Genomic DNA, 24245 nt, shown 5'->3' on the forward strand with positions numbered 1-24245 from the left:
TATTTATCAAATACAAGATAAAATGTACACATATTTAAGCTTAGGCATATTAAAACCAAAGATCAAACCGAATCAAAACAAAAATCAAAACTGAATCAATGTTAAATTATCATTTTTGATATAACTGAATCACCCAAATATTTTTGTCAAAATTTTAAATTTATTCGCATTGTCTAATATTTTATCCACAAAATCCAAAATATAACTTTTATCCAAATAATTCAAAATTATCCATAAAAAAGAAACCAAATCATAACCAAATTGAACTTAATATTTTATCAAATTCTTAGTATTGTTATCCAAGCTAAACTGAAATAATCAAACCAAAACCAAAACTAAATTCATGTTTATATATCTCTTAAATTTAAAAACCAAAAACTACAACCGGAATCGAACCAAAAACTAAAAAGGTTGGAACTGGAGCAAAAAAAAAACATTCATGTCTAAACATATCAATAAAAAAAAACAAACGGATTAATAAATTTCTTGGCAAAAAACAATTTCCCAATTTAGAAAGCACAGATAATATTGGAAATCTGGAACCAAGCAACTATTAACAATCTTAAGATTGTGGGCCACTTAAACAGGCCCATTTATAGAGAAGGGCCTTGAAATCATTGCTTCACCCACCTCTTATATCCATCCAAAACAGACCCGAGATTTGACGGAAAGGTAAACCAATTCAGAGCAGAAGAAGAACTCAGTGAGTTTGAATCTCGAGAGAGAGAGAGAGAGAGCGAGCGAGCAAGACGAAGAAGAATGGATCCAGAGCAACTCGACGAGTTCGTAATGGGCTACTTGAAGAAGAAAGGTTTCAACGGCGCAGCTAAACAGCTCCAAGATGCTCTTCACCACAACAACAACAACAACAATGGTACTGGCAGCAGCAGCAGCTTCAATTCCACCGATTACCATAACGATCCTGAGCTCACCAAGCTCATTCGCTCCTTCTCCCAGTACATCTCTCTCTCTCCCTTTAGATTATGTTTCAATTCGAATTTCGTTTTTTGGGAAATTAGGGTTTTTAATTGCTTTGTTGATGCAATTTTGTAGATCAGAGAATGATCCAACGAGGTACCGTAATGGTTACAGCAATCTTAGGTCATGGGCTTATAACTCGTTGGATCTTTATAAAGTCAGTATCTTTTCTCCCTTTACGCCATTTTACTTTAGTCTCATTTTGTAACTGATGAGCTGCTTCGAATTTGTAGCATGAATTGCTCAGAGTGATGTATCCAGTGTTTATTCATTGTTACATGGATCTGGTTGGTAAAGGGCACACTCAAGAAGGTACCTTTCAATTATACAAGGATTAGCTTTCAATTTTTTTTTAAGTATTAGCTTTACATGGGATACATTTTACTTGTCTTCCAGCGAGAGCCTTCTTTAACAGCTTCCGCAAAGATCATGAAATGATACATTTACGGGATCTTCAGAAGCTGGAAGGCGTTCTTGTTCCTTCTCATCTAGAGGTTTTTAAGCTAACCTTATAATGTTGATAGTGGATTTATTTTTCTCTTTTTCCTATTTCAACTGTCTTATGACCTTGGTGCACTGCTTATCAGGAGATGGAGTTTGCTCGTTCTCTTAGACAAAGCAAGGTCAACATCAAGATTTGTCAGGTAAACGAAGTTTGAAAATGACTACTAGCTGTTACAGGCAAATGCTTCAAGGTTTCTGGTCTGATTTTGGATTCGATGGCGGCAGAATTCTAACGTGCTTACTGAATGTTGCAGTATTCATATGATCTGTTGCTTCAGTATCTACATAGGACGGAATCTACTTTAATGCTTGGTATTATTAACGAGCACATCAATTTCCAAGGTAATTATGTTCCTTTCTCGTGTATATGCTAAAATATATATAGCAGATTTCTGAGTAGCATGCTGAGTCCACTTTTGTCGTGGGTCATTTGTTGCAGTCTACTCGGGACAGCCAAACTCCTCATCTGATGACATAGACGCCGTCACAATTGTTGGGAGTTTTCAGGAGACAGCTGATCACGTCAATCAAAAAGAAATACAGTGGGGAGTACGTATTTTCTTAAAGCTTCTTTTTATTCTTTATTCGGGAGGGGTATACCTCATCCCAGGGAGGATATTATATTTGCATAGTCGTTAACTACAATGTGATTTTTTTTCTATTATAGTTGCTTGAAGACTCGCTCGAAGATCGCCTTGAGAAGACGGGAAGCCTACTGACTGATTCTGAGAAGGGACAAGGAGAAAGTAAAGACGGGGACGTTGATGATAGTAATAAGGTGATAAGTAGCTTCAACTTGGATCAATAATTTCTGAACTAAAAATCCCATATTTACTCGTCAGTTGGTACCGTGTTCAGAAAAGATCCACCGAAATTGGAAAGCAAGGCTCTTCCTTAAAAAAGTTAAAGAAGGACAAAGCAGGAAATGCAACAGCAAAAGTTGCACGTCAGGAGACCAGCACGGTGTCGCCGGCCCCACGTGTAAAATCAGAACTTGCCTTGCCAGTCATGTACTTTCGAATCCCTTCATTTATGTGTTAGGATTTTATGGAAGAGTAATGAACAGGCAATATATATGGACGATGCATGACTGATTATAGATAACAAATATAGTAGCTGTGAAAAACTTAACTACTGTAACTTAGATATTTTTTCTATCTCTATGTTCTTTATGTTAGGTCAACGGATGTTGAGGAATCCATCCTTGAAGACCTGAGAAACCGTGTGCAGCTGAGTAGTGTCGCAATGCCATCTGTCAGCTTTTATACGTTTGTTAATACTCATAACGGGTAATGTCGTATCTCCTCGTAATGTTTTAGTGCTTGTTTTGCAACATGTTACTCACTTATTAATTGTCCTCCAGGTTAAACTGTGCATCTATATCTCATGATGGTTCTTTGGTTGCTGGTGGGTTCTCAGATTCGTCAATAAAGGTATCTTATGCTTGAATGGTTGTATATGCTTCCTTTTCTTGTTTTCTTACTCTCTAAAATGATGCCTAATGGACGGTTATGGTGTTCAGGTCTGGGACATGGCGAAGATAGGACAAGCTGGCAGTGGTATGTTTTTCTATCAGACAGATAACTTTTTAATAGTGACACATTGTGAAATAGGAATTACTTAGACATAAATTTCCCTTGTCGTTTTGTTAATTTTTCATGATTCTTGTTTGTGTTGTCATGAGAAGTTATAGACACTAAAGCTGTCTGGTCCCAGGTGCTTTGCAGGGTGAAAGTGATACAAATGATCAAGTCGCTGGACCAAATAGCAGAAGAAATTATACATTATTACTGGGTCACTCAGGGCCAGTTTACTCGGCCACTTTCAGTCCACCTGGAGATTTTGTATTATCTTCTTCAGCAGATACAACAAGTATGTATCTGTCCATCACTCTACATATCCATATGCACGCTCATTAGTTTAGACTTTTCTTAGTTCCCAACTATGTATAAGTGCAGTACGGCTGTGGAGCACACAACTAAATGCCAATCTCGTGTGCTACAAGGGCCATAATTACCCTGTCTGGGATGTCCAGGTACAATTGTTCAATTTTCGCACCTTTGTCTTACATAAACTGAAATTTATGATGAACGGTCGGTCATGTATATATACTCGTTTTCATGGTGCAGTTTAGCCCTTTCGGCCATTACTTTGCAAGCTGTTCTCATGATCGCACTGCACGGATTTGGTCAATGGACCGAGTACAACCTCTGCGGATAATGGCAGGGCATCTATCTGATGTTGATGTAAGCGTCCCCCTCATCTTTATCGTTAGGGTTTTAATTTACAGAGGTTAAACAAAGGGACCGTTTGAGTTTTTAAAGTATGCATGGGTCATTTTCTTTAATCGTTTTGGTATGCAATTGAAGGCATTAGTTTACCGTGTCACACTTAAATGGTTTAGCTAACATTTTGCATTGTTTATTGACTTAAGATTAGTAGCCTTTTATATTCTTAATTTGGCCCTGCAATCATTAGTTATGAATCAACCTTATAGTTGATCTGGAGATTGTCATCTAAGCGACTTGAAGTCATAAGGTTACGTTGGATTACTTAACTATTTGGATTTACACTGATACAAATAAGCGACCCCAGTTTCCATTTGGATAACTATTGATGTGCCTTTCATGTACTTATCAAAATCCTTGTTTCAGTGTGTACAGTGGCATCCCAATTGTAACTACATTGCAACCGGTTCTAGTGATAAGACGGTGAGACTCTGGGATGTGCAAACTGGGGAATGTGTCAGGATTTTCATTGGGCACAGGAGTATGGTTTTATCATTGGCGATGTCACCAGATGGGAGATATATGGCCTCGGGTGATGAAGATGGAACCATAATGATGTGGGACCTCTCAACAGCTCGCTGCATCACACCTCTCATGGGCCATAATTCATGTGTGTGGAGTCTCTCTTACAGGTAAGACAGCGAGATAAGTATCCACGTCATGGATTGTGGAGAGTTACATAGGTTTCGTTATGGGTCATTAATGGAATGGCTGAGCTTGGTTAGCATAGTGAACGCACAAACTGCACTTCCAATGATCCAAGACTACACTAACCTGTGTTTTCTTCTGTTACAGCGGCGAGGGGTCTCTTCTGGCTTCTGGATCTGCGGACTGCACAGTGAAACTGTGGGACGTCACTTCAAGTACCAAATTGACAAAGGCCGAGGAGAAGTGAGTTTACTCCATTCTAAAACTGTATCATTGTTCTCTTTGAATTTCAGTTTGTTTTGTTAAAAATGAATTTATCATTTATTGTTGATCAGAAATGGAAACTCGAACAGACTGCGCTCACTCAGGACTTTCCCCACCAAGTCCACACCAGTTCACGCTCTCAGAGTAAGTTATACTCTCTTTACAAGAATTAGTTCGACCAGTTTTGGAACACCGTCATACTTTTTTCATCTCTAGACTGTCGGCTAAGTCTATCATCTTGCGCTTGTGAATGAATCAACTCATCAATAAAATTAGTGACCAAAAAATTGTATTATAACCTTTCCTTCATATCATTACAAAGCATATGCTATAACACTTTTTGTGGGGTGTATGTTTACATTTGGTGCAGTTTTCTCGGAGAAACCTGCTGTTTGCTGCAGGAGCGATCTCTAAACCCACAAGCTGATGGAAACCAAATGGTATCTGAGATTTGCTGCTTTTTACATTCTTGCAAGCTGTTGCAGACCAGAAGAAATCAGGTGTAGAATATAGTCAGTCCTCTCGATACTCTTTATGTTACTTGTTTATGGCCGTGGCTTTGCATTTCTAAATACCAACGTAAACTAACTATGTATGCAACCAGTCCAGAAATTATTTGGAGCATGTTTGCTTTGTAGGATTGCCCAAAAATTATTTGTCATCATCACGTTGTTCACTGTTACTTTGGAGATATGAATGCTATGTGTTTCTCCTCTCTTCTTATTAGCCCTCACTTTTTTTCAGTTAACGACACGGTGCAATGTTAGTCTACTCATTGGCCATTGCGCATCAGTAATAATTCAGGTCCTTGTATTGCCTTATACAAGCAAACTAGGGACTCCTTTGACGGAGAGTTAGAGATATATAGTACTAGTACTATAACTTAGAATATAACGTCACCACCAAGTATACATTATAAGTATAAGCACAACCAGTAGAATCTGAAAACAAATTAGCATTTGAAAACTCTCAATCAGCTTTACTAATTTCTGTGTCGGCCATTAGTGACTTTGGACCCACCGACTACGGTGGCAGATGCAAACGACAATTACACAATCTAACCATTAGATCTTTTCCATATTCTTTACAAGCTAAAGTACATCCTTTGCTAAGTAAGTTTTGGATATGTTAAGTGGTGTATTAGATTGTTAGTAGTAACATAAACCCCCACCCCCCGGTCGACGATGCTGATTGAGAAGAAAAAACCTTTACTCAGTGCCCAAGTGGGTTTGATATTGCTGACGTGGTTTCCAAAAGAGAAGTTCTGACTGGTGGAATAAAGCACCTTTCTCCATGCAACCTAGTTGTATTTCATGATGAAATTAAGTGGGAAACCAAACTTTGTATCGACGAATCTGCGAACCTCTTTAAATGATAAAGAAAGAAGAGCGTGGAAGTTTCACTAATCTTTTTTCCTTTAACGTTTCACAGAAACAAAAGGTTGATCATATAGTTCTAATTAAAATATCTCACTAAGATACATAATAAAATGAATCACACATAATAATGAAACAGATCTACCCAAAACTATCATTAATCAAATAAAGAGCTTTTCAAACGGATAACTTACCCATGTTATTTGTAATGTGATGCAAATAAATCTAAAGGTTTGAAAACTTATTAGAAATGGTTTACAATTATTGTATGGTAGAGAGAAGCAATAACTAGTTAGATTAAGGAATAGTTTATTGTTGAAAACACACGTTTTGTAAATCTTAAGCCATAGAGTTTCCTTTTGTTAACATAACAGACTTGTGTTTTCTTACTCTCATCATTCATCACTGCAAGTGTACGTGGACTGAGAAAATATTCATATAAGTGGTCTACAAGATGATATATATATGTATATATTGATGTAGATCTCCCTGGATAATTTCTTACTAAACACAACTAATTGTAAAATGTCAAAAAGTAATGATAGCAAAATATGGCATACACTTGCTTGACTAAATCCGAATAACGCTACTTAGAGCATCATTATCGCCGTTGCTTATCACGGTTGCTAGGTTAATTATAATTAAAAAAAAAAGAAAAAAAACTTTTTAATAGAAGCAACGTTGTTTAATTAGGCAACGGAAGCGACGTAACTTATGGCCACGCGTCATACGTTGAACTCTTTCTCTCTCTCATCTTTATCTCTCTCCCGGCCAAAAAAGAAAACGGAAGAATAGCGAAGAAGAAGAATCAAAGCATGAGTGGGCAAGAGAATCACGACGCCAGCGGGATTTCTACTCCCTCCGCATCGGAGCACAAAGCTCCTCAATCCTCTGACTATCACTCCTTACCCTAAGCTCGATCCCAACGACGTCAATCCTCCTCCTTCTCCCATCTCCGGCAATGCCGCTATCACCATGCCGTCGGAGTTCAATCCTTACGTCTTTCCTTCCACTGTCCCCAAAAGTAAGCTACTTCGCATCATCCGATCTCGAATTTATGTGTTTAATTGATTGATCGATTTTGGTTTTGGGGGACAGATACAATGGACTCTGTGAAGGACACGCTTGGAAATGGGGGAAGATGGCTGCAGACACCACCAAGAAGGCTCAAGATCTCTCTGGAAACGTTTGGCACGTTTGGCAGCACTGTAAGAAGCAGCTCCCTTGTCCCTTCTTCTTTGTCAAATCAGTGATGAATCTAGTGTATGTATGGTTGTTTTACTGGTATATTTCAAGATTGTTTCTTTTTGCTTTGTGTGAGGAACTAGTGTTGTATTATAAATATGAACTGAAGATAGTTTAATTGCAAAACAAAAACCGCTACATGATTATGAAGAAGCTCTCAAGAAGAAGCTCATTACTGAGTTGTTGTCTTAATGTTGTCTGAAGAAGAAGTTTAAGTTCAAGTCTCAGTTTAAGTTCAAGAATTAGTTTAAGTTGAAGTCTCTGTTTGTTGTTCTTGTCTTCGTTAATGCGTTTTTTATGTTTCTGTTTCTGTTTCATGTCTCTGTTTGTTGTTTTTCAAGTTCAAGACTGTGGCTACTTCTTTTTATGTTTCTGTTTCATGTCTTTGTTATTGATATGTGTTTCTTTCATGATGATATACGTTTATTGTTCTCACTAATTGTTGCATGTTCTTACTTTCAGGTCAAAGAAAAGTGTGGAAGAGTGGAGCTTTAGGAGTGGAAGAATCACGGACTGCTACTGAAGCTTGTTCTCATGAGAATCATGGGCTGCTTTGTTTTTCATTTACAAACAAGTAAACATATTTCAGAATTGTGTTTTGAAAATGTTGAATACAAAAAAATCCAAAAATAAAAAACTTGCAATGGAGGAAGAAAAATATGAAGTTGCTTAGCTAAGTTGCTTACCATAAAAAACTTCTTAAATATTATTATTATATAATTAAGCAATCCATTATGTGTTGTTGGGATAATGATGCTCTTACTCTGTAATTAATTTGATCTACGGTCTGGTCTTAATAGAGAGTACAAAAGAAGAGAAGAAAAAAAGATTGAAGGAGAGACCCACAAGAGAAGCTAGAGGAGACAGAAGTGGCCACTTACCACGTGGAGTTACATTAAGTATACCTAAACTTACCTGAAAATAATTTAGATGGCCCATTTCCAGTACATATATTTTTTTCTTTTCAACATCAATCCTTCAAAATTTATTGTCATTTTCCTCTCCTGTCATTTCATCAGATGATCGTAACTGTTTTGAGAACTGCTTCATTTACACTATATAAAGCAAATACTGCACATACACCAACTTATCACCAGTTTCAACTTATTGATCATGGCCAAGGACTAAAGGAGTTGCCTTAACCTGATGACCTGTCATAAGGAGTGGGTTATTAATAAGCTAGCTTTTAAGTGTTTTGTGAAAAGTGTGTGATAGCAAACCAAACCAACCTATAAGCTCTCAGTACATAGTACTTAATTTGGTCCATTACTTGTTATTACAAAAATATCTAAGAAAATGTTTTACTATTAGGGCATTGTTTTCTTTGTCTATTCCTTTCTAATACCATCTACTTCTGCTCCTGTTTACAGTTACAAGCTTCTTTCATAGCTATTAATAATAGAAAGAGAGTGAAGAAATCATCAACTTGGAAAAGAAAGAAATAATATGTTCTCTTTTTAGCCCTCATGGACACTTCCATGGAGAAGCAACTGCCATCAGATCCCTCTTGCATGGCTTCCTCTACAGCTTTTCCATGTCAAGATTCTCTAAACGAGAGCCAAGAACAGACTTTTAAGAATGAAGAAACAGACGTTAATGATTCTACTCAAGAACTCAATCTCCTCGACTGCATAGACACGAGTATCAATGTTAACCAGAGTTGTAACGGGTCGACTACACCCACGGAACACAAACTATTCTCATGCAACTACTGTCAAAGATCTTTCTATAGCTCACAAGCACTTGGTGGTCACCAAAACGCACACAAGAGAGAGAGGACGTTGGCAAAGAGAGCACAACGAATGGCAGCATCAGCCTCGGCTTTTGGACATCCTTACGGTTTCTCTCCAGTTCCTTTCCATGGACAATACACCAACAGGTCTTTGGGGATTCAAGCGCACTCGATGATTCACAATATAAGTTCATATAACGGGTTTGGTGGTGAGTATGGTCATATCAACTGGTCAAGACTACCACTAGATCAACAACCAGCAATAGGAAAACTTTCTTCAATGGATCATTTTCATACTCATCAGCAGCAGCAGCAGATGATGATGATGGATCCTTCAATGACTTCACGGTCCAATAACATGGGTAGATCACCGAGCAACATAGGAAGGATTCTAGTAGGGTCACCGACTCTTGAGCAATGGCGAGGAGACACAAATCAGGAAGAGAAACAGAAGCTTGACTTATCCCTCAAGCTCTAAGATTATGTTTCTCCATTCTTGCATTTAGTATATTTTACTGTATTTTCACGTGATTAATATCAATTAGTACTTACTCTTATGTGTATATGTTTCTGTCTGGAAAAAAAATCTAATGTACATTTTTCACGTATCTACTTAGTCTGAGATTTGTCGACTATACATAAATAAATTCCAAGAATTGGAGAATTGTGTACAGAGTAAATGAAAAGAGAAGAGATTGAGATCTGAAGGAAGATTTGGTTCCATAGTCACAAGAAAAAGGAAATAATATTATAATGTCAAAGTTGGTTTACCTAAAAGTTAGAACAGTCATTCTATTTATTTAAAAGTTGCTAACAAGACACTCAACCGAACAAAACATATGTAATAAAAAGAAGAAAGTTGCTGCGTAGGATGATTGTGACACTAAAAAGCAAAGAGTTCTATAGAAGAAAACTGAATCATAATATCACTAAAGCATCCAATGCTTCTCTTTGTTAGACCCCAAAGTGGTGTAAACTATGACAACGAATATTGACCTTTCTTTTTTGGCCCTAGAGGATAACAACTAAACGAGTACGTGCACGCCACACACACACATGCAAATTGATATTTGCATGACACAAGCGACTGTCTAAAGGTGTGAAAGAACTATACATTTTAAACATTGTATATTTAAAATGTGACTCCAACATTGTATATCTAAAGATATTGCATAAAAGGTGACTCCAACATTGTATATTTTCCCGAAGTTACATGTAAAATAAAGAACGGCACCAAGAGATTGGATTATATTACTATATATCTTCGTGGGTTTTCTTATAGCATGGACACAACTTATTAAACGGCCATCTCATATTTCATATGTTCAGAAACCATTATAATCAATAAAAACGACGCATATTGCTTTCATCACCGACGACTTCACGTGTTTATCCAAAATTGGTCGAAGATAATTGAATCAAGTAAGTCTCAATCATGTCTTTTCCACCAGTAGTAAACAATTTAGCGGCAGGAAGAAGATATGCTTGTTTGTATTCACAGAGATAAAGAAACAAATAGTCAGAAGTCAGAACGAATCAAAATTCATACAGTTTCATGGATAAATCCAAGAAAAGCACAAGTGGACGATCGTACATCCAAAACATGTAATGTAACAAAACCTTACAAGCCCTTCGAATCATCTTCTTGTTTATTACAGTTTTGGCCCCAGATATTTCATACAATCTCACTCATACTTTCCCACATAACGTAGAATCAGTTTTACTGATCAAATCATTTGGTTACGTATAGAAAGAAACGCTCAACAGTCACCAGCCAAAAAAACTAAACGGTAATGGAAGCTAGCCGGGAATGTGGGAGAAATTAGCCTCTTTGGGTTGGGCCCCAAGGCCCAGAGAATTGTTTTCAATGTTTAGTAAGATCATATAATCAACTAAACATGTCTAAACTAAATAATCTCTCTTGTTCCTATCAAATATCCCAAGTAATATTGCTAGTAGTAGTAGGAAACGATAATTCTGCTATTGACGAGTTCAAGTCCACTCTCAAGTCTGCATTTAAACTTCGAGACATTGGTCCAGCAAAGTAACTTTTCGGATCTGAGATTGCACGTGACAACATTGGTATTAGGAAATATACTTTACAACTTCTTGAAGATGATGGTTTACTAGGCTGCAAGCCTCTTTCAGTATCTATGGAACTTAACCTCGAGATGTCTTCTTCTGATGGTGATCCACTTGAGGATTCTTCAGAGTTCAGGCGTACTGTAGGCAGAGTTTCGTATTTGACACATACCCGACCTAATATCACTTATGAGTTATGATGTGCATAATCTGAGTCAATACATGTCTGTTCCACACGCTTTTCATCTTTAGGACATGAAATATATGTTAGTTTGCATTTAGGGGCTGAAATGAATGTTTTGAATTGTTATGGCCAGGACCGGTACTTATTAATGTATGAAATACTTCTGTTGAAATTTGGTTGAACGAAATACATTTCCATGCATTAATACTAGGACGATATATAACTAAAGTATTATACAACAAGAATGGACAAAACACATTTTCATATGAATATGAATATCTATTCACTCTTTATTTGGTGAGTGCAGTGAAACTTTCATTGGGACAATAGAAAAGGACATTCCTCAAAGGAAAAAGGGTCACAGAAGTTCAAAGAAGTAATGATGATCAACTCACAAGCATGCCCATTATTTTAAATCTTACCTTTGCTGCTATAAATGCTTTAACAAAACAGAATAATTGGAATAAACTACACTTTTATAATTCCCTCTTCTTTTTTCATTATTTATTTGTTTATCAATTTACCTTTCTTAAAAGGTTGTGGGGGAAACAAAATCAATTTCCAAACAGGTATGTATAATCATTATAAGTTCCATTCGATAAAGACCCGATCCAGAAAAAAATAGCATCACGTTGATAAACTAACCTATCTTAATACAATTGTTTGACAAATTTTGTCTCATATAACTGGTTATTTTCTTCTTTTATCTTGTTAATGGATCTACGAGAGTATCTCTACTATAGTGGCTGAATAATTGTCACGTAGGCACTATTTTAGTTGTTAACAAATTAATTGAAATCGCATGCTATCCTACTACACAGAACTCTGAGTAAAATAGTTTGGAACATCTTATTAGATTTTAAAAAAACTCTTTGAATTGCTTTGACTACGCATTGTAGCATTTATGAGCTTATAAGTTTTTTTTTTGAAACTCATGAGCTTATAGCGTTTATGTCCCTTTTGTCAACCTTATAAACTATAGGCTTTTGTCACATCGTCGAAGACTTTAAAAAAAAAAAATTCTTCCATCAGTTTTCTTAGTTAGATAACATACAATTATGTGATATAATGGTTAATTTATTTGCTAATCAAAGAGGAGTGTTATTTATTGAAAAAAATTATCAGAAGCATACCAAAGATGATAAGAAAGTCTCATCAAATCAAAGCCAAAAGCTGTTCAAATCATAGTTTACCCTGATTATTTATATCATCATCGCCATAAGTACTATTGTAATATGCATAGCTTGCGTAATTTACTTTTATCTATTTTCGGAATGATTAGATTTATAGTTTATTATCTACAGCATGCAAATAAAGGGGACAAGAAATCTTTTTGGATCCATATGATTCCGAACGTCATATCATTTATGTGCTGCAATTAGATGCATTGCATGTTTACTGGTTTATATCGTAACGCAACTAACCATACTGAATTATCATTTACTTAATTCAATTATATATGTTCCTAACAACTTATAATGTACATGCATGCAAGAAGAAACGATCGATCAGAGTGGAGAAGCTACCGGATTTTAGTAACTGCGTGGTAATTAATCTTTTACTGATGCAGTGTTAAATTGTTTAGAAGATATGGTGTAAAACAAAAAGAAGATATGGTGTAGTACTAGTAGGTGTGGTTATAATTGTTTGACCGTTTGATTGCTTGGTTTGCAAGTATCCGTGAAACGTTTTTTTTTTCGAACAGAAGTATCCGTGAAACGTTATGTATATAAAGAGTGAAAAATCGGCAAGAAAAACAATTTTGTTTGTGCAAAACCAAACAAAATGTTTCTAAACGCTGATTAAACAACAAAACCCTGTATGTCATAAATCAAAGAACATAGTTTAATTCAAGATGTGTTCGAAGTCCGGTTCTGTTTTTTTTTTTTTTTTTTTTTATCATTCATCATCTTCTCCAAATGAGATATTGTTTTCGAATACAAGGATTTGAAAGAAATTAAAGACAGTAGGATTGGATAACAGTTGATAATATAAAAGAAACTCTTGTGAAGCAAGCAGAACAGAGGTCAAGGTGTAAAGCTGGTGATGGGGACGGAGTCACACGTCAAAATAGCGAAACCAGAAGTATAAATAAGTCTCTGAAGAGGAGGGAGCCTGAGTAGGAGCCTGAGAAGTGGGCGTACTGGCAGCACGATCCAAACCAATCAGCTTTGCCTTAATAATTCTTTTTATCTCTTTAACAAGGCACAGAGATGGTCTTCTAGAGGAAGTATGCAAACGAGAATTCCTCTCCTTCCACAGAACATAGATTATAGCCTGGACTAGAAGGTTACAAATGGACCTGACCTTGGCGTTTGAAGAAGACATAGATATCCAGCGAATGATAGCCTCAAAATGTGATGGTGATCTGAAAACAGGGTTAGTGAAAAGAGAGTTCCAAACCTCATGAGAGAAGGAACAAACGAAAAAGAGATGATCCCTACTTTCATCAGCCGCATCACACAGCAAACAAGAAGCTGGAACAGAGGAACCCCACTGTCGAAGCCTATCTCTCGTTGGCAATCTGTTAAGAATTGAAACCCAAGATAGAAACGCATGCTTAGGAATTCTCTGCTTAAACCAAATAGTCTTATGCCACGGAACTGCTGGTGGAGCAGGAAACAAGGTCTCCCAAGTTCTCGATGCATTAAACTGTCCCGACTCTGTTGCCGGATTATTCTTCCAAAGAAAAACATCAGGCGTCGAAGGAATCATCAAAGGAGGATCAGGTGGTAAGGAAGCCTTAATGAGCTGAATTATCCGGTGTCTACCTCTAGGTAAAGCCCAAGAACCATCAGAGATAGCTTGAGAAACCGATGCCGAGATACTGATGCCCAGAACCCGCGGTCCATTCGCTCCGGAGATGGAGATTAATGGACCTAACCCGGTCCAATTGTCATGCCAAAAGAGAGCCTCATCTCCAGATTGAATCCTACAGCATACAAAGGGTCTAGCGATTGATCTTAACTTCATAAGACGTCGCCAAAGCCAGGAGCCGGAGTTATCGAAATCGGCCGTCCAAAAATTGTTGTCTTTGATAATATGCTCCTTAATCCAAGCAACCCACAGAGATCCAGTTGCCGCAAATAACAACCAGATGAGTTTCAAACCAAAGACAGTATTAGACGCTTCTAATCTGCGAAGACCGAGACCACCCGAGGATTTAGGGGTACACACAGCCTCCCAAGACACCTTTGCTCCTCTAGCTGAATCCGGTCCTCCACTCCACAAAAAGGCGTTGCATAATCTTTCTACTGCCTCTATGCAACCCTTAGGAAGTGTAAAAATAGAAGCCCAAAAGTTGAACATTCCATACAAGACGGATTGTATCAAAACAAGTCTCCCTGCAAAAGATAGATTCCGTACAGTCCAGTAGGTGATCTTCTTCCTCACTCTATCAATCAAAGGCTGATAGTCCTGCGGCCGCAGCTTGTGTGGCATCAATGAAACACCTAAATAACGAACCGGCAGAGTCCCATGAGAAAAACCCAACCTGTCTGCCAAGACCTTAGCCTCCGAAATATTATGTCCATCAAGAAACAATCCTGTTTTAGCCATATTCAACCCCAGTCCAGACCCCAGATAAAAGGTTTTCAAAACCAGAATAATTCCTTGTATGGAGTCTTCGCTTCCATCGAAGAATATAAGCATATCATCAGCAAACGAGAGATGCGTGATCAGAGGATATCTATACTTCGGGTGAGGTCTGAAATGATGAGCCTGAGCCGCGGAGTCTAGATTTTTGGATAAAATATCCATTGCCATAACAAATAGGGAGGACGAGATAGGATCTCCTTGACGAAGACCTTTTTTCCCGGGAAAAAACCCAACTAACTCTCCATTGAAGGCAACAGAATAATGAGGCGAGGTGATGCAAGCACGAATCCACTGAACAAAAACCTGAGGCAAATCAAAAGCTTCCAGAACATTGAGCAAAAAGGTCCAATCAACATTGTCATAAGCCTTAGAAATATCAACCTGTAGACGGCCTCTAATATCAAGCTTCCGGTTCTGGTTTTTATTTTGGTTTTCAGTCGAATATGTTCTTTTAGGTTAGGTTTCTATTGCTTTTTATTAGTCGTATAGCTGACCAACGTAAGTGCTAGAAACACACAAATCTCTCTAATTAAAAAGTTAGATTTTTGATGGTAGTGTTAGGGACACTCTTTTCTACTTGGCAGCAATCCCAAATTAAAAAGAAAAATCAAATCAAAAGAGTGAGAAATAGAATTTTAAACGGAAGGAAAAATAAGGCCCACCGTTGAAAAATGAGAACATGCATGAAAAAACAGCTAACTAAAATATATTCAAACCCTTCCAAACTCTCTTCTTTTGATATATTTTCTTCCCAATGTTGTATCTTTTCACTACATAAAATCCCCACTTATTCACACACGAACTCAAAACATAATACTTCTCATGATTTATGTTTTTTTCAATTGGTTTACATGGAGAAAATGATGCAAATAAATTCATAACATGTTTTCATATCATAAAAATACTATACATTACATAGCATATGATCGATTGCTCTTGTAGAAACTAGAATGAGTGTTTCAAAAGAGGCCAATTCAGATCAAATGTCTTGGAATTAGCCTTTTCCCTCACTACTAATCTCATAACGACGCCGTTTGGTTGAAGGAAAATATAACTAAATAAAATTAAAAGAATAACGCTTAAAAACGACAGGGCCGGGCCGTTTCTCATAGCGACTGCGTAGGTAAAACAGAGCGGAGCTCAATGGAACCGTAGTGAAGCAGCTCTTCGATCATTTGCTCGATATCATCTTCCTCTAAGGGCCTTAAATTATGTTGCATATCCGCATCTTCCCACTTGATCTCCGTTACTCCTCCTCCTCCTCCCCTGTTATACTGATTACCGTCACACGTCACATTCATGACGCCGTCATATCTCGCATTCTGCATCTGTGTTTGAGTCTGCGTTTGCGTTTGTTTGGTCAGCTGAAGAGAAGCCATGTAGCACTTGTGGAGTTTAGCGGTGAGAGTAGCGGAGAGTAGCGTAGAAGAGGGAGAAGGAATGGCGTTTGGGTTGTAAGGGAAGTTGGTACGAGCTCTATTGCCACACATTAGCCTAGCCGCCTCGTCGTAGGCCCTTGCCGCATCTTCCGCAGTCTCAAAAGTCCCGAGCCAGATTCTTGTTTTCCTGAAACAAAAAAAAAAGTAAAATAAGAATCAGCTTTAACTCCTTGATATACAAAAAAAAAAATGAAAACAAGGCTATTATGGTAATTTGACTTACAACAGAGGGTGGCGGATTTCAGAGACCCAAGAGCCCCAATGTCTCTGCCTCACGCCTCGGAACCGTTGTTGTGGTCTTGCCATTAGAGTTCAGGTGAGTTTTAGAGTGGTCTACGAAAGTGTTTACGGGAAATGTCAAAGAGGAAAGTGATGATGGAGTGAAGGAGCGTTTTTGGGAGAGTGAAGGGTGGCTATAAGTACTGTTGGCTTCATGAGAGATAGAGATGTGTGTTTGTTGTGTAATAATAAATTTATTTGCAAATTAACTGGCAATCAATTTGGTCCTAGATGGGACCTACACCGTTACCACGACCCTGAAAATCTCATATTATTTTATTTTATGTTCTCTTTTAAAGTTTAACTCATTTGTTGTATTCGAAATTGCCAAGACATGGGCAAATGTATTATCCAGTACTCTCACATAATATTGAAGAGTTTTAGTGAAATAAGCTTAGACACCACATGTCTAAGCTCTATGTAGGAGAGAATCTATCTATAGATTTTTGGACAGTATCATCGTAATTTCATTTAGAAGAGAATAAGACTTATCCATCCACAAACAAATTTATCAAGACTTTATGTAAATGTTTTTTTGCTAAGAGTACAATTTAGTTTCATAATAAAAAATCAGTTTCGAACAATTTATTTTCTGTCCTACATATAGCAAATGTATCGGTTTCCTTTATCTTTCCAATGGTGAACAAGTTGGATCTAAAGACATTTTGGCCGTGGTGAAACTTCAAACCCAGTGTAACCATTTTCACATGGGTTTGATCATCACAACATGTATGTATATCTAGAAACTGCCAATTAATTTTAGAGTTTTCCCCAACTAATTAATAATAAAAATAATAATTGGAAAATATGAGGTTTGATGACTAGCGAGACTCTTTCATCACCATTCTTCACCCATGTGAGGCTCCGATAATGACTCAATCAAACACCAAAACAATCTTCGACTACTATATATTTTATTTTAGGATATTATAGAAACAAACATTAATGTTTTGTGATACCCATGATACTGATTATACATTTTTTTTATATATAACTATGGAGATCCCAAAAGATTTCTAGTAAAGACTAATCCTACAATAACTTTGCATTCGGATACGTGTAGACATTTGAATCCATTTAAAACATGGTTAGATAGCCAATGCTATTCAAATCGAAGACAGAAACTCCAGCTGTAAGCTATAACTATTTTACCCATTAGTCAAAGCGATTTGGTTACTATACAGTGAGGGAATATTACATCCAGATTTTGTCTTTGGATTCTCTTATATACGGATGTTTTTTTGTCAATTTTATGTGTTTTATAGGTAAAACAAAAAAAAAGTTGGCTTATCAAATATGAAAATACAATATATATATAAATTATGTTGGATCTCTAGTATTTTAAAACTTGTATTCCAATTCTTTTTTTTTTGTCATCTGGTAGATTAATAAGAACCTGAAAGAGTGAATACACAACTTGTATTCCAATTCAGACAACATATTCTTTTTAGAGTCAATAGTAATTGGAATAGAAAGTGATAGAAGTATATGTTGGGCAAAAGAGTATGCTGTTAGAATGGATCCATCGAAATGACAAGTGCCAACATTATCGACGGAAAGTGGTTTAGATCCAATTATGACTACAAGAAAAATCATTATAATTAAGGTCAATTACTTTTATTAATAATTAATCATATTAACCGTAGTAATTAATAATTTTAACCGAAATGATTAGTCAGTTGGTATATATATAACCTTTGAAAGTAGTTAATCACCTTTGAAGTTATAATATTAGAACTGCTGTAACTTAATTAACTAGTTAACAAACAATTTTAGTAGGTCTAATATAGTTTTGTTTTCTAACTGATTCTTCATTTGAGACGTGGTTTGATTGTATAGGTCGATCGATCAAACCATTAATCATGTTGGAGTGCGAAGATCTAAAAAAAATACTGTTTTGTATAAGTTGCATTGCTAATTTCTCCCTTTGCTACAGTTTTGGAACGTTTGAGTAGTGTTTGCAAGTTTCAAACTTCATACTTCCGAAAAGAGATTAAAAATTCAAACTTTTTTTTTAATTTCCCAGTGCATGGCATGAAAAACTCATGATTACATAAGGTTCTTTCAAATAGATTCTAGGTAACAAATTTCAAAAGTGTACATGATGTAAATACATCTTTATGAAATTTCATGTTTGATAATTTGAATATGCGAGTTTTTGCCGGCAAATGAACTTTTATTAAGCAAAACAATATTGAATTATGAACTAGAAATTACATTATTTACATGTCATTATTAAATGTGTATGATTTGTTTGTTTTTATAGAATAGAGGGTCATCATATGTTTGGTGAATCATATTACATATCTTAATTTGGTTTTGTCGACACTGGAGAAAAAAGAGAAAGTTGAACATACACAATTAGGTTCCTTGGGACTACATACAAAGTTATGGGAAAATCAGACAAGTATTATGAAACAAAATTAGTGGACCTAGAACGTAAACGCGTGACATGGGACCTACTACGACATATATAAACATGGGTGATGAATGGGTTGATTGTGATTCATGTCCTTTTCTGCATTCAGCTGTAATAAGCGAATCCAGAATTTTTTGACTGGGTGCACAAATACTACAATACAGAATAAACTTAAAATTACAATCGGTATTTTTGACCAAAATAAATAAATAAATTACAATCGGTATGTGTTAAAATTTGTTTAAAATAATATACTTTAAAAATGGTATGGATACATGTGCACTCTATATCTCTTTATTGTGAAAGGCCATTTGATATCTAAAGTATACTACTCCTTTTTGTTTCGATTTAGTTATCGTTAGAGGAGAAAAAAATTATTTTAAAATAGATGTTATTTTAGAGTTTCAGTGTAAAATTTATTAATAAAAATTTTTATTTTATTTTTATATTGGTTGAAATATGTTAGATTAGGTAATTGTGTTTTTATTTTAAAAATATACAAAATTATATTATTTTTTTAATATGTGTGTATAAACTTAAAACGACAATTAAAATGAAATAGATGGAATAATATTTACTAAATGATGAAAGAGAAGGGTAGGTGTGGGCAATCGGGTGACCATTCGGGTTCGGGTCGGTTCTAATCGGGTTTCGGTTCTTCGGGTTTACGAAAATCAGCTCCATTCGGGTATTATAAAAGTTCGGTTCGGTCTCGGTTCGGGTTTTGTCGGGTTCGGGTCGGTTGTTGTAGCACATCCTAAACCCGGTTAAACCCATTTAAATTTCGGGTTCGGTTCTAAACCGGGTTTCGGTTATCCAAAATACTAATATTACCCGAAATACCTTATATTATCCAAAATAAATTCATGTTATCTTGTTCAATGAAACGCTTATATAGTCTTGGTTGCTAAAATATAGACATAGATATACACTAATCGAGTAATCACGTACAAGACAGTTTCAAGTTCAACACAACTGAACTGAATATTACTTCGAAAACTCAAAACAGAACATGCAATACACTAGATGCGAGGAACACACATGTTACACAAACACAATTATGTCAAAAAATGGGGACAAAGACAAGAACAAATAGTCAAAGTAAATTCCAATAGTGAAAATAAAACTCCAAAGAACCTTTATTAAACTTGAAAAGCAAACAAACTTGTTCATGATAAACCTTAAAAGCAAATCTCGTTACAGAGTACATCTCTAATGAGATCAATGTTGAAATAATAACCAAAAGTAACACCAAAACAGAAACAAAAACACTTCAAGATTCCAGAGCAATCTTCAATCTTCAATGCTCACACTCCCAAACTCTGAAACGAGATCAAAACAAAAGGTAAGTGCACTAACCAGAAATGAAATGTTAAGAGAAACTAAGATAAATAAACATACCTTTCTCAAGCTTGTCTAGCTGCTCAACTTCAGCTAAAAGCTGCTCATTTGTTTAAACTTTTTCAGAACACTTAATATCAGCTTTCAGCCACTGTTCACTGCACATCAGAACCTCGATCAAGTAATGGGTTAAACAGCTCCGAATATGGTTCCAAGATTCTGCCACTTGTGCTAAAAGCACTTTCAGAAGCCACTGATGAAACCTGCATCACAAATAAATACTCAACTCAACTAAACAGTCTAAAACATATATATTGTTTCCACTAAACGAAAGCACAAAGATATGAATCATACCTGCATCGCCAGTAAGTCCCTCGCCATCTCTGCCAGCACAGGAAACTTCATTTTGTGGACCTTCCACCAACCGAGTATGTCAAACTCGAATCCCATCATTAACTTTTGATTCTCGACAGGTTCCTTTAAGTACATATCCAGCTCATCCCTTGGCTCATTTCCTGAATCAGCAACAAGATTCTTGTACTCGGAGTCCATTCTCAAATACCCAAAGTCTTCGACAACCAACTTTAGCCTCTCCACATGATCCTGACTCTCTCGAACAGCCTGAGATTCAGTCTGCTTCGTCTGAGATGATTGCGTATTAGCTCCTTTGAACCGGCTAGCATACTCGTTGAACATGCTTGTAAGGAGATCAAGCACAGACTCACTCATTTCTTTGGCTTCTGTGCTGTCTTTTCCATACAGTTTCTCAAAACAGAAGCTTGGGTAAGTCATCTTCTTCCTGGGATCGATCACTGCTGCAAGAATCAACATCCGGTTCACATTCTTCATACCATCCCAATACTTCAAGAACTTCTGCAGCATGTCTTCAGCTTTCAACTTCAAATCTGGGTCTAAGTTGCAAGCCAATGCATTGAGATTCCTCTCAATTGTCACAATCTCACCATAGCACTTGTAGGAGTTGACCTTTGAGGAAGCTGAGACAACTAAAGTGCTATTATAAAAGATGACCAGGAACCTCCTAAGCTTCTCCACAGCATTCCAGTCAGCAAGACCAGGCGGCCCACACCTCTTAACACCATTGTCTACTTCTAAAAAGTAGTCATTGTAGAGACGATCCTCTGCTTCCATTTTATCAAACGCCACTCTAAACTGCAAGGCTCGTGATACCATGAGAAAGGTTGAATTCCACCGGGTCTTTACATCCATCGGGAGACTTCCTCGTGTCATCTTTCCACTAGTAACCCTTTGGTCAAAGGCGTTCAACCTGTTGGTAGATGATCGGACATACTGGACTGCATTGCGGATTGCTAACACATTGTCTCCTAAATCACCTAGCCCCTCTCTAGCTATCAAGTTGATAATGTGTGCACAACACCTCATGTGAAGAAAATCACCATCTAAAACCAAAGCATCATGCGCAACTGACCTAAACTGACTATGGAAACGTCTAAGGGCAGAGGTGTTAGCAGTGGCATTGTCTACCGTAATGCAAAACAGTTTCTCAATTCCCCAATCAGCTAAGCAGTCTAAGAGAACTCGAGAAATCGTCTGACCTTTATGATCCATCACCAGTTTGAAACCAAGGATGAGCTTCTTCAACTGCCAACTCGGGTCAACAAAATGTGCAGTTACAACCATGTAACTTGCACCTGCAGAATATAAAAAAAAACAATGACATTAATACAAAAGCAAACCGAGTATTGTTTTCACTTTTCAGAACAGAAAGAACCTTACCTGTTACTTGAGAGACCCAGATATCAGTAGTGAGAGAAACTCTTTGTTGGTTTGTGTACAACCAATTCTTCAATGCTTCTTTCTTCTTCAGGAACATCTCCACAATGTCTCTAGTGGCAGTTCGCCTTGAGTGAGGTTTGTAAAGATTGACCTTCAAGGAAATATAAAAAAAAACATTAGTTACATAAATCAGAACATTAGTTACATAAATCAGAGAAGTAATGTACAATTAAAAGTTTTACCTTATTGCAGAAGTACTTCCATCCTGTACTGTCTACAAAAGACAGAGGCAACTCAGCTAACACCAATAGCTCATTCGTAGCTTCTCTGACAACTTTCTCAGGAACCTTTGATGGCTTCAAACTCCCTTCATCATCGATGGAAGTCTGACTCTTTCCTTTGCTGATCAAGTGCGCCTGGTACTCTTTGCAGATGAGCAGGTGCTTCTGGAGATTGGAAGTTCCAGATTTGGTTGCACAAGAAAAAACCTTCTGGCAGTAGTGGCAAATGCACCTGTCACGGCTCTGCTTTGTCCTGGTGTAATGATTCCAGACATCTGATCTTGGCACAACCACTTTTTTCACCTTCTTGGCCTCATGACTTTCTTCGCAAGGTGTAGATGTCTCCTTCCTCTTTCCACTCCTATCTGGTGTTTCAAAGTTCTCGTAGTCAACTCTATCGTGCTTGTCAGCTTCACTGTTGGTGCCCTTGGATGATGAAGCCATTTGCTGAGAAATGACAAAAGAAAGTCAGATTAAACAAAATAAAACAGACAAAACAACTAAAGATTAAACACTTTCTAGAACATGAAAAAACAGAACATCAACGGCACACAACAATCTTGGTTCTTATTCGACCAAACAATCTTATTTCAAGTTCACAAAAATAAATGAAGACACGTTTTGTCCCAGACTCTCAGTTTCAATACAAAGATTTGTAGAAAAAACATCATTAAACATGAACATCATCTAAAGACAGAACAAAACTCTATGAGTTAACAACATAAGACGCCATCTTGTTCAGAAGAAAAACTAGCTGAGTAACAAAAGTTTTCTTACAAAACCGACAAAACCGACCCAAGAACATCTAGCCATTACTCGATGGCAGAGAAAAGGAGGATCGAGTATCTCACCTTTTATTGATTTAGTCGAAGGAGGGAGAGAGGAGGTTTGGTGCTATGTATCTTGGTGAAGAGCACCTTATATAAGAAAAGAGATCGTAGGGTTTGTGAATCATAGAACCGATTGGAATAGAAATCGGAGAGGATATGTTTAGGAAACGGAATCATGATTTAGGGAAATCTCAATATTGAGGAAGTTATGTGAGATTCTCAGAGAAATCGTAACAAGATCAAAAGAAATCGAAAAGGGGAAGAAACAATGGAAACCTAGACATATGATACGCGATCCTCGGGTATCCATTTAACCGATCGGGTAGGTGCTTTTTACCCGACCCGACCCATAACCCATTATACCAGAAATCTGTGACCATTCGGGTATTTTTCAAGATCCGAACCCGACCCGAACCGGTTTTATCGGACCGGGTTCGATTCGGGTGATCGGGTTCGGTTATTATGCCCTGCCCTAGAGAAGGGGTTCACACTTTTTGTTATTTGTTCACTTAAATCAGAGAACTGGTCGTGCATTTAGTTATAGTGGTTTTCCATATTTAGAAATGGGACTTGTTAGCATAAGAATCATCAGATAGTTTTTAGATGAGTAATAATACATGCATGTAATTAACCTTTTGCCAAACAAATTTTTAAAATAAAGTAAATACATGCATGTATTGGATCTAGTAAAGTGTTAGCTAACAGTTTCATGATTTATAAATATAGTTTAATAATCGTAAGTTAGAAGTTAGAACGTAGTTAATACTTATTTTAATTGCAAGAAGAAATTTGGCAAACAGGTTATCTTATATAAATGATTTAGTTTAGTAGATAAATGCGACATAATAAGGTGACATCCATATCAGTCACCGCCATTCTCTCGTCCCATTCCACATTCAGTCACATGCAAATATGGAGGGTCCATTGAATCCTCAACAAAAGGTCACAACAAAACCAATATTCTAAAGAACAAATGTAATTTAAAGCGATAGAAACATACTCA

General features: G+C 36.8%; 3 protein-coding genes across 3 annotated transcripts; 2 read left to right on the plus strand and 1 right to left on the minus strand.

The window, feature by feature from the left end:
- Positions 1–651: 651 nt before the first annotated feature.
- Positions 652–5398, plus strand: LOC130503494 (transcription initiation factor TFIID subunit 5). Its single transcript, XM_056998114.1, has 19 exons — positions 652–956; positions 1054–1135; positions 1212–1290; positions 1375–1472; positions 1566–1622; positions 1737–1824; positions 1922–2031; positions 2150–2260; positions 2341–2492; positions 2661–2771; positions 2846–2915; positions 3005–3041; positions 3199–3354; positions 3441–3517; positions 3612–3728; positions 4137–4402; positions 4566–4661; positions 4754–4826; positions 5053–5398. The coding sequence occupies exons 1-19, from the start codon at positions 760–762 to the stop codon at positions 5107–5109; spliced, it is 2034 nt and encodes a 677-aa protein (XP_056854094.1). The 5' UTR covers positions 652–759; the 3' UTR covers positions 5110–5398.
- Positions 5399–8413: 3015 nt separating this feature from the next.
- Positions 8414–9645, plus strand: LOC108835291 (zinc finger protein 3-like). Its single transcript, XM_018608566.2, has one exon. It carries the CDS (start codon positions 8770–8772, stop codon positions 9511–9513), a length of 744 nt encoding a protein of 247 aa, XP_018464068.1. The 5' UTR covers positions 8414–8769; the 3' UTR covers positions 9514–9645.
- Positions 9646–15759: 6114 nt separating this feature from the next.
- On the minus strand, positions 15760–16788 carry LOC108839821 (ethylene-responsive transcription factor ERF003). The gene is made up of 2 exons (XM_018612601.2): positions 16561–16788; positions 15760–16464 (listed from the first exon to the last, which is right to left on the minus strand). Exons 1-2 carry the CDS (start codon positions 16641–16643, stop codon positions 16005–16007), a joined length of 543 nt encoding a protein of 180 aa, XP_018468103.1. The 5' UTR covers positions 16644–16788; the 3' UTR covers positions 15760–16004.
- Between the last annotated feature and the right edge of the window lie 7457 nt (positions 16789–24245).

This window comes from Raphanus sativus, unplaced genomic scaffold (genome assembly GCF_000801105.2).
Source record: "Raphanus sativus cultivar WK10039 unplaced genomic scaffold, ASM80110v3 Scaffold0979, whole genome shotgun sequence".
Classification (NCBI taxonomy): Eukaryota; Viridiplantae; Streptophyta; class Magnoliopsida; order Brassicales; family Brassicaceae; genus Raphanus; species Raphanus sativus.

Excerpts from the sequence above, each read along its gene's own strand:
- LOC108839821 (XM_018612601.2), bottom strand. The coding sequence starts at position 16,643 with ATGGCAAGACCACAACAACGGTTCCGAGGCGTGAGGCAGAGACATTGG. Across the intron at positions 16,465-16,560 it reads GAAATCCGCCACCCTCTGTT|GAAAACAAGAATCTGGCTCG; the intron begins GTAAGTCAAATT and ends TTTTTGTTTCAG.
- LOC130503494 (XM_056998114.1), top strand. The coding sequence starts at position 760 with ATGGATCCAGAGCAACTCGACGAGTTCGTAATGGGCTACTTGAAGAAG. Across the intron at positions 2,493-2,660 it reads GAACTTGCCTTGCCAGTCAT|GTCAACGGATGTTGAGGAAT; the intron begins GTACTTTCGAAT and ends TCTTTATGTTAG. Across the intron at positions 3,042-3,198 it reads GATAGGACAAGCTGGCAGTG|GTGCTTTGCAGGGTGAAAGT; the intron begins GTATGTTTTTCT and ends GTCTGGTCCCAG.
- LOC108835291 (XM_018608566.2), top strand. The coding sequence starts at position 8,770 with ATGGACACTTCCATGGAGAAGCAACTGCCATCAGATCCCTCTTGCATG.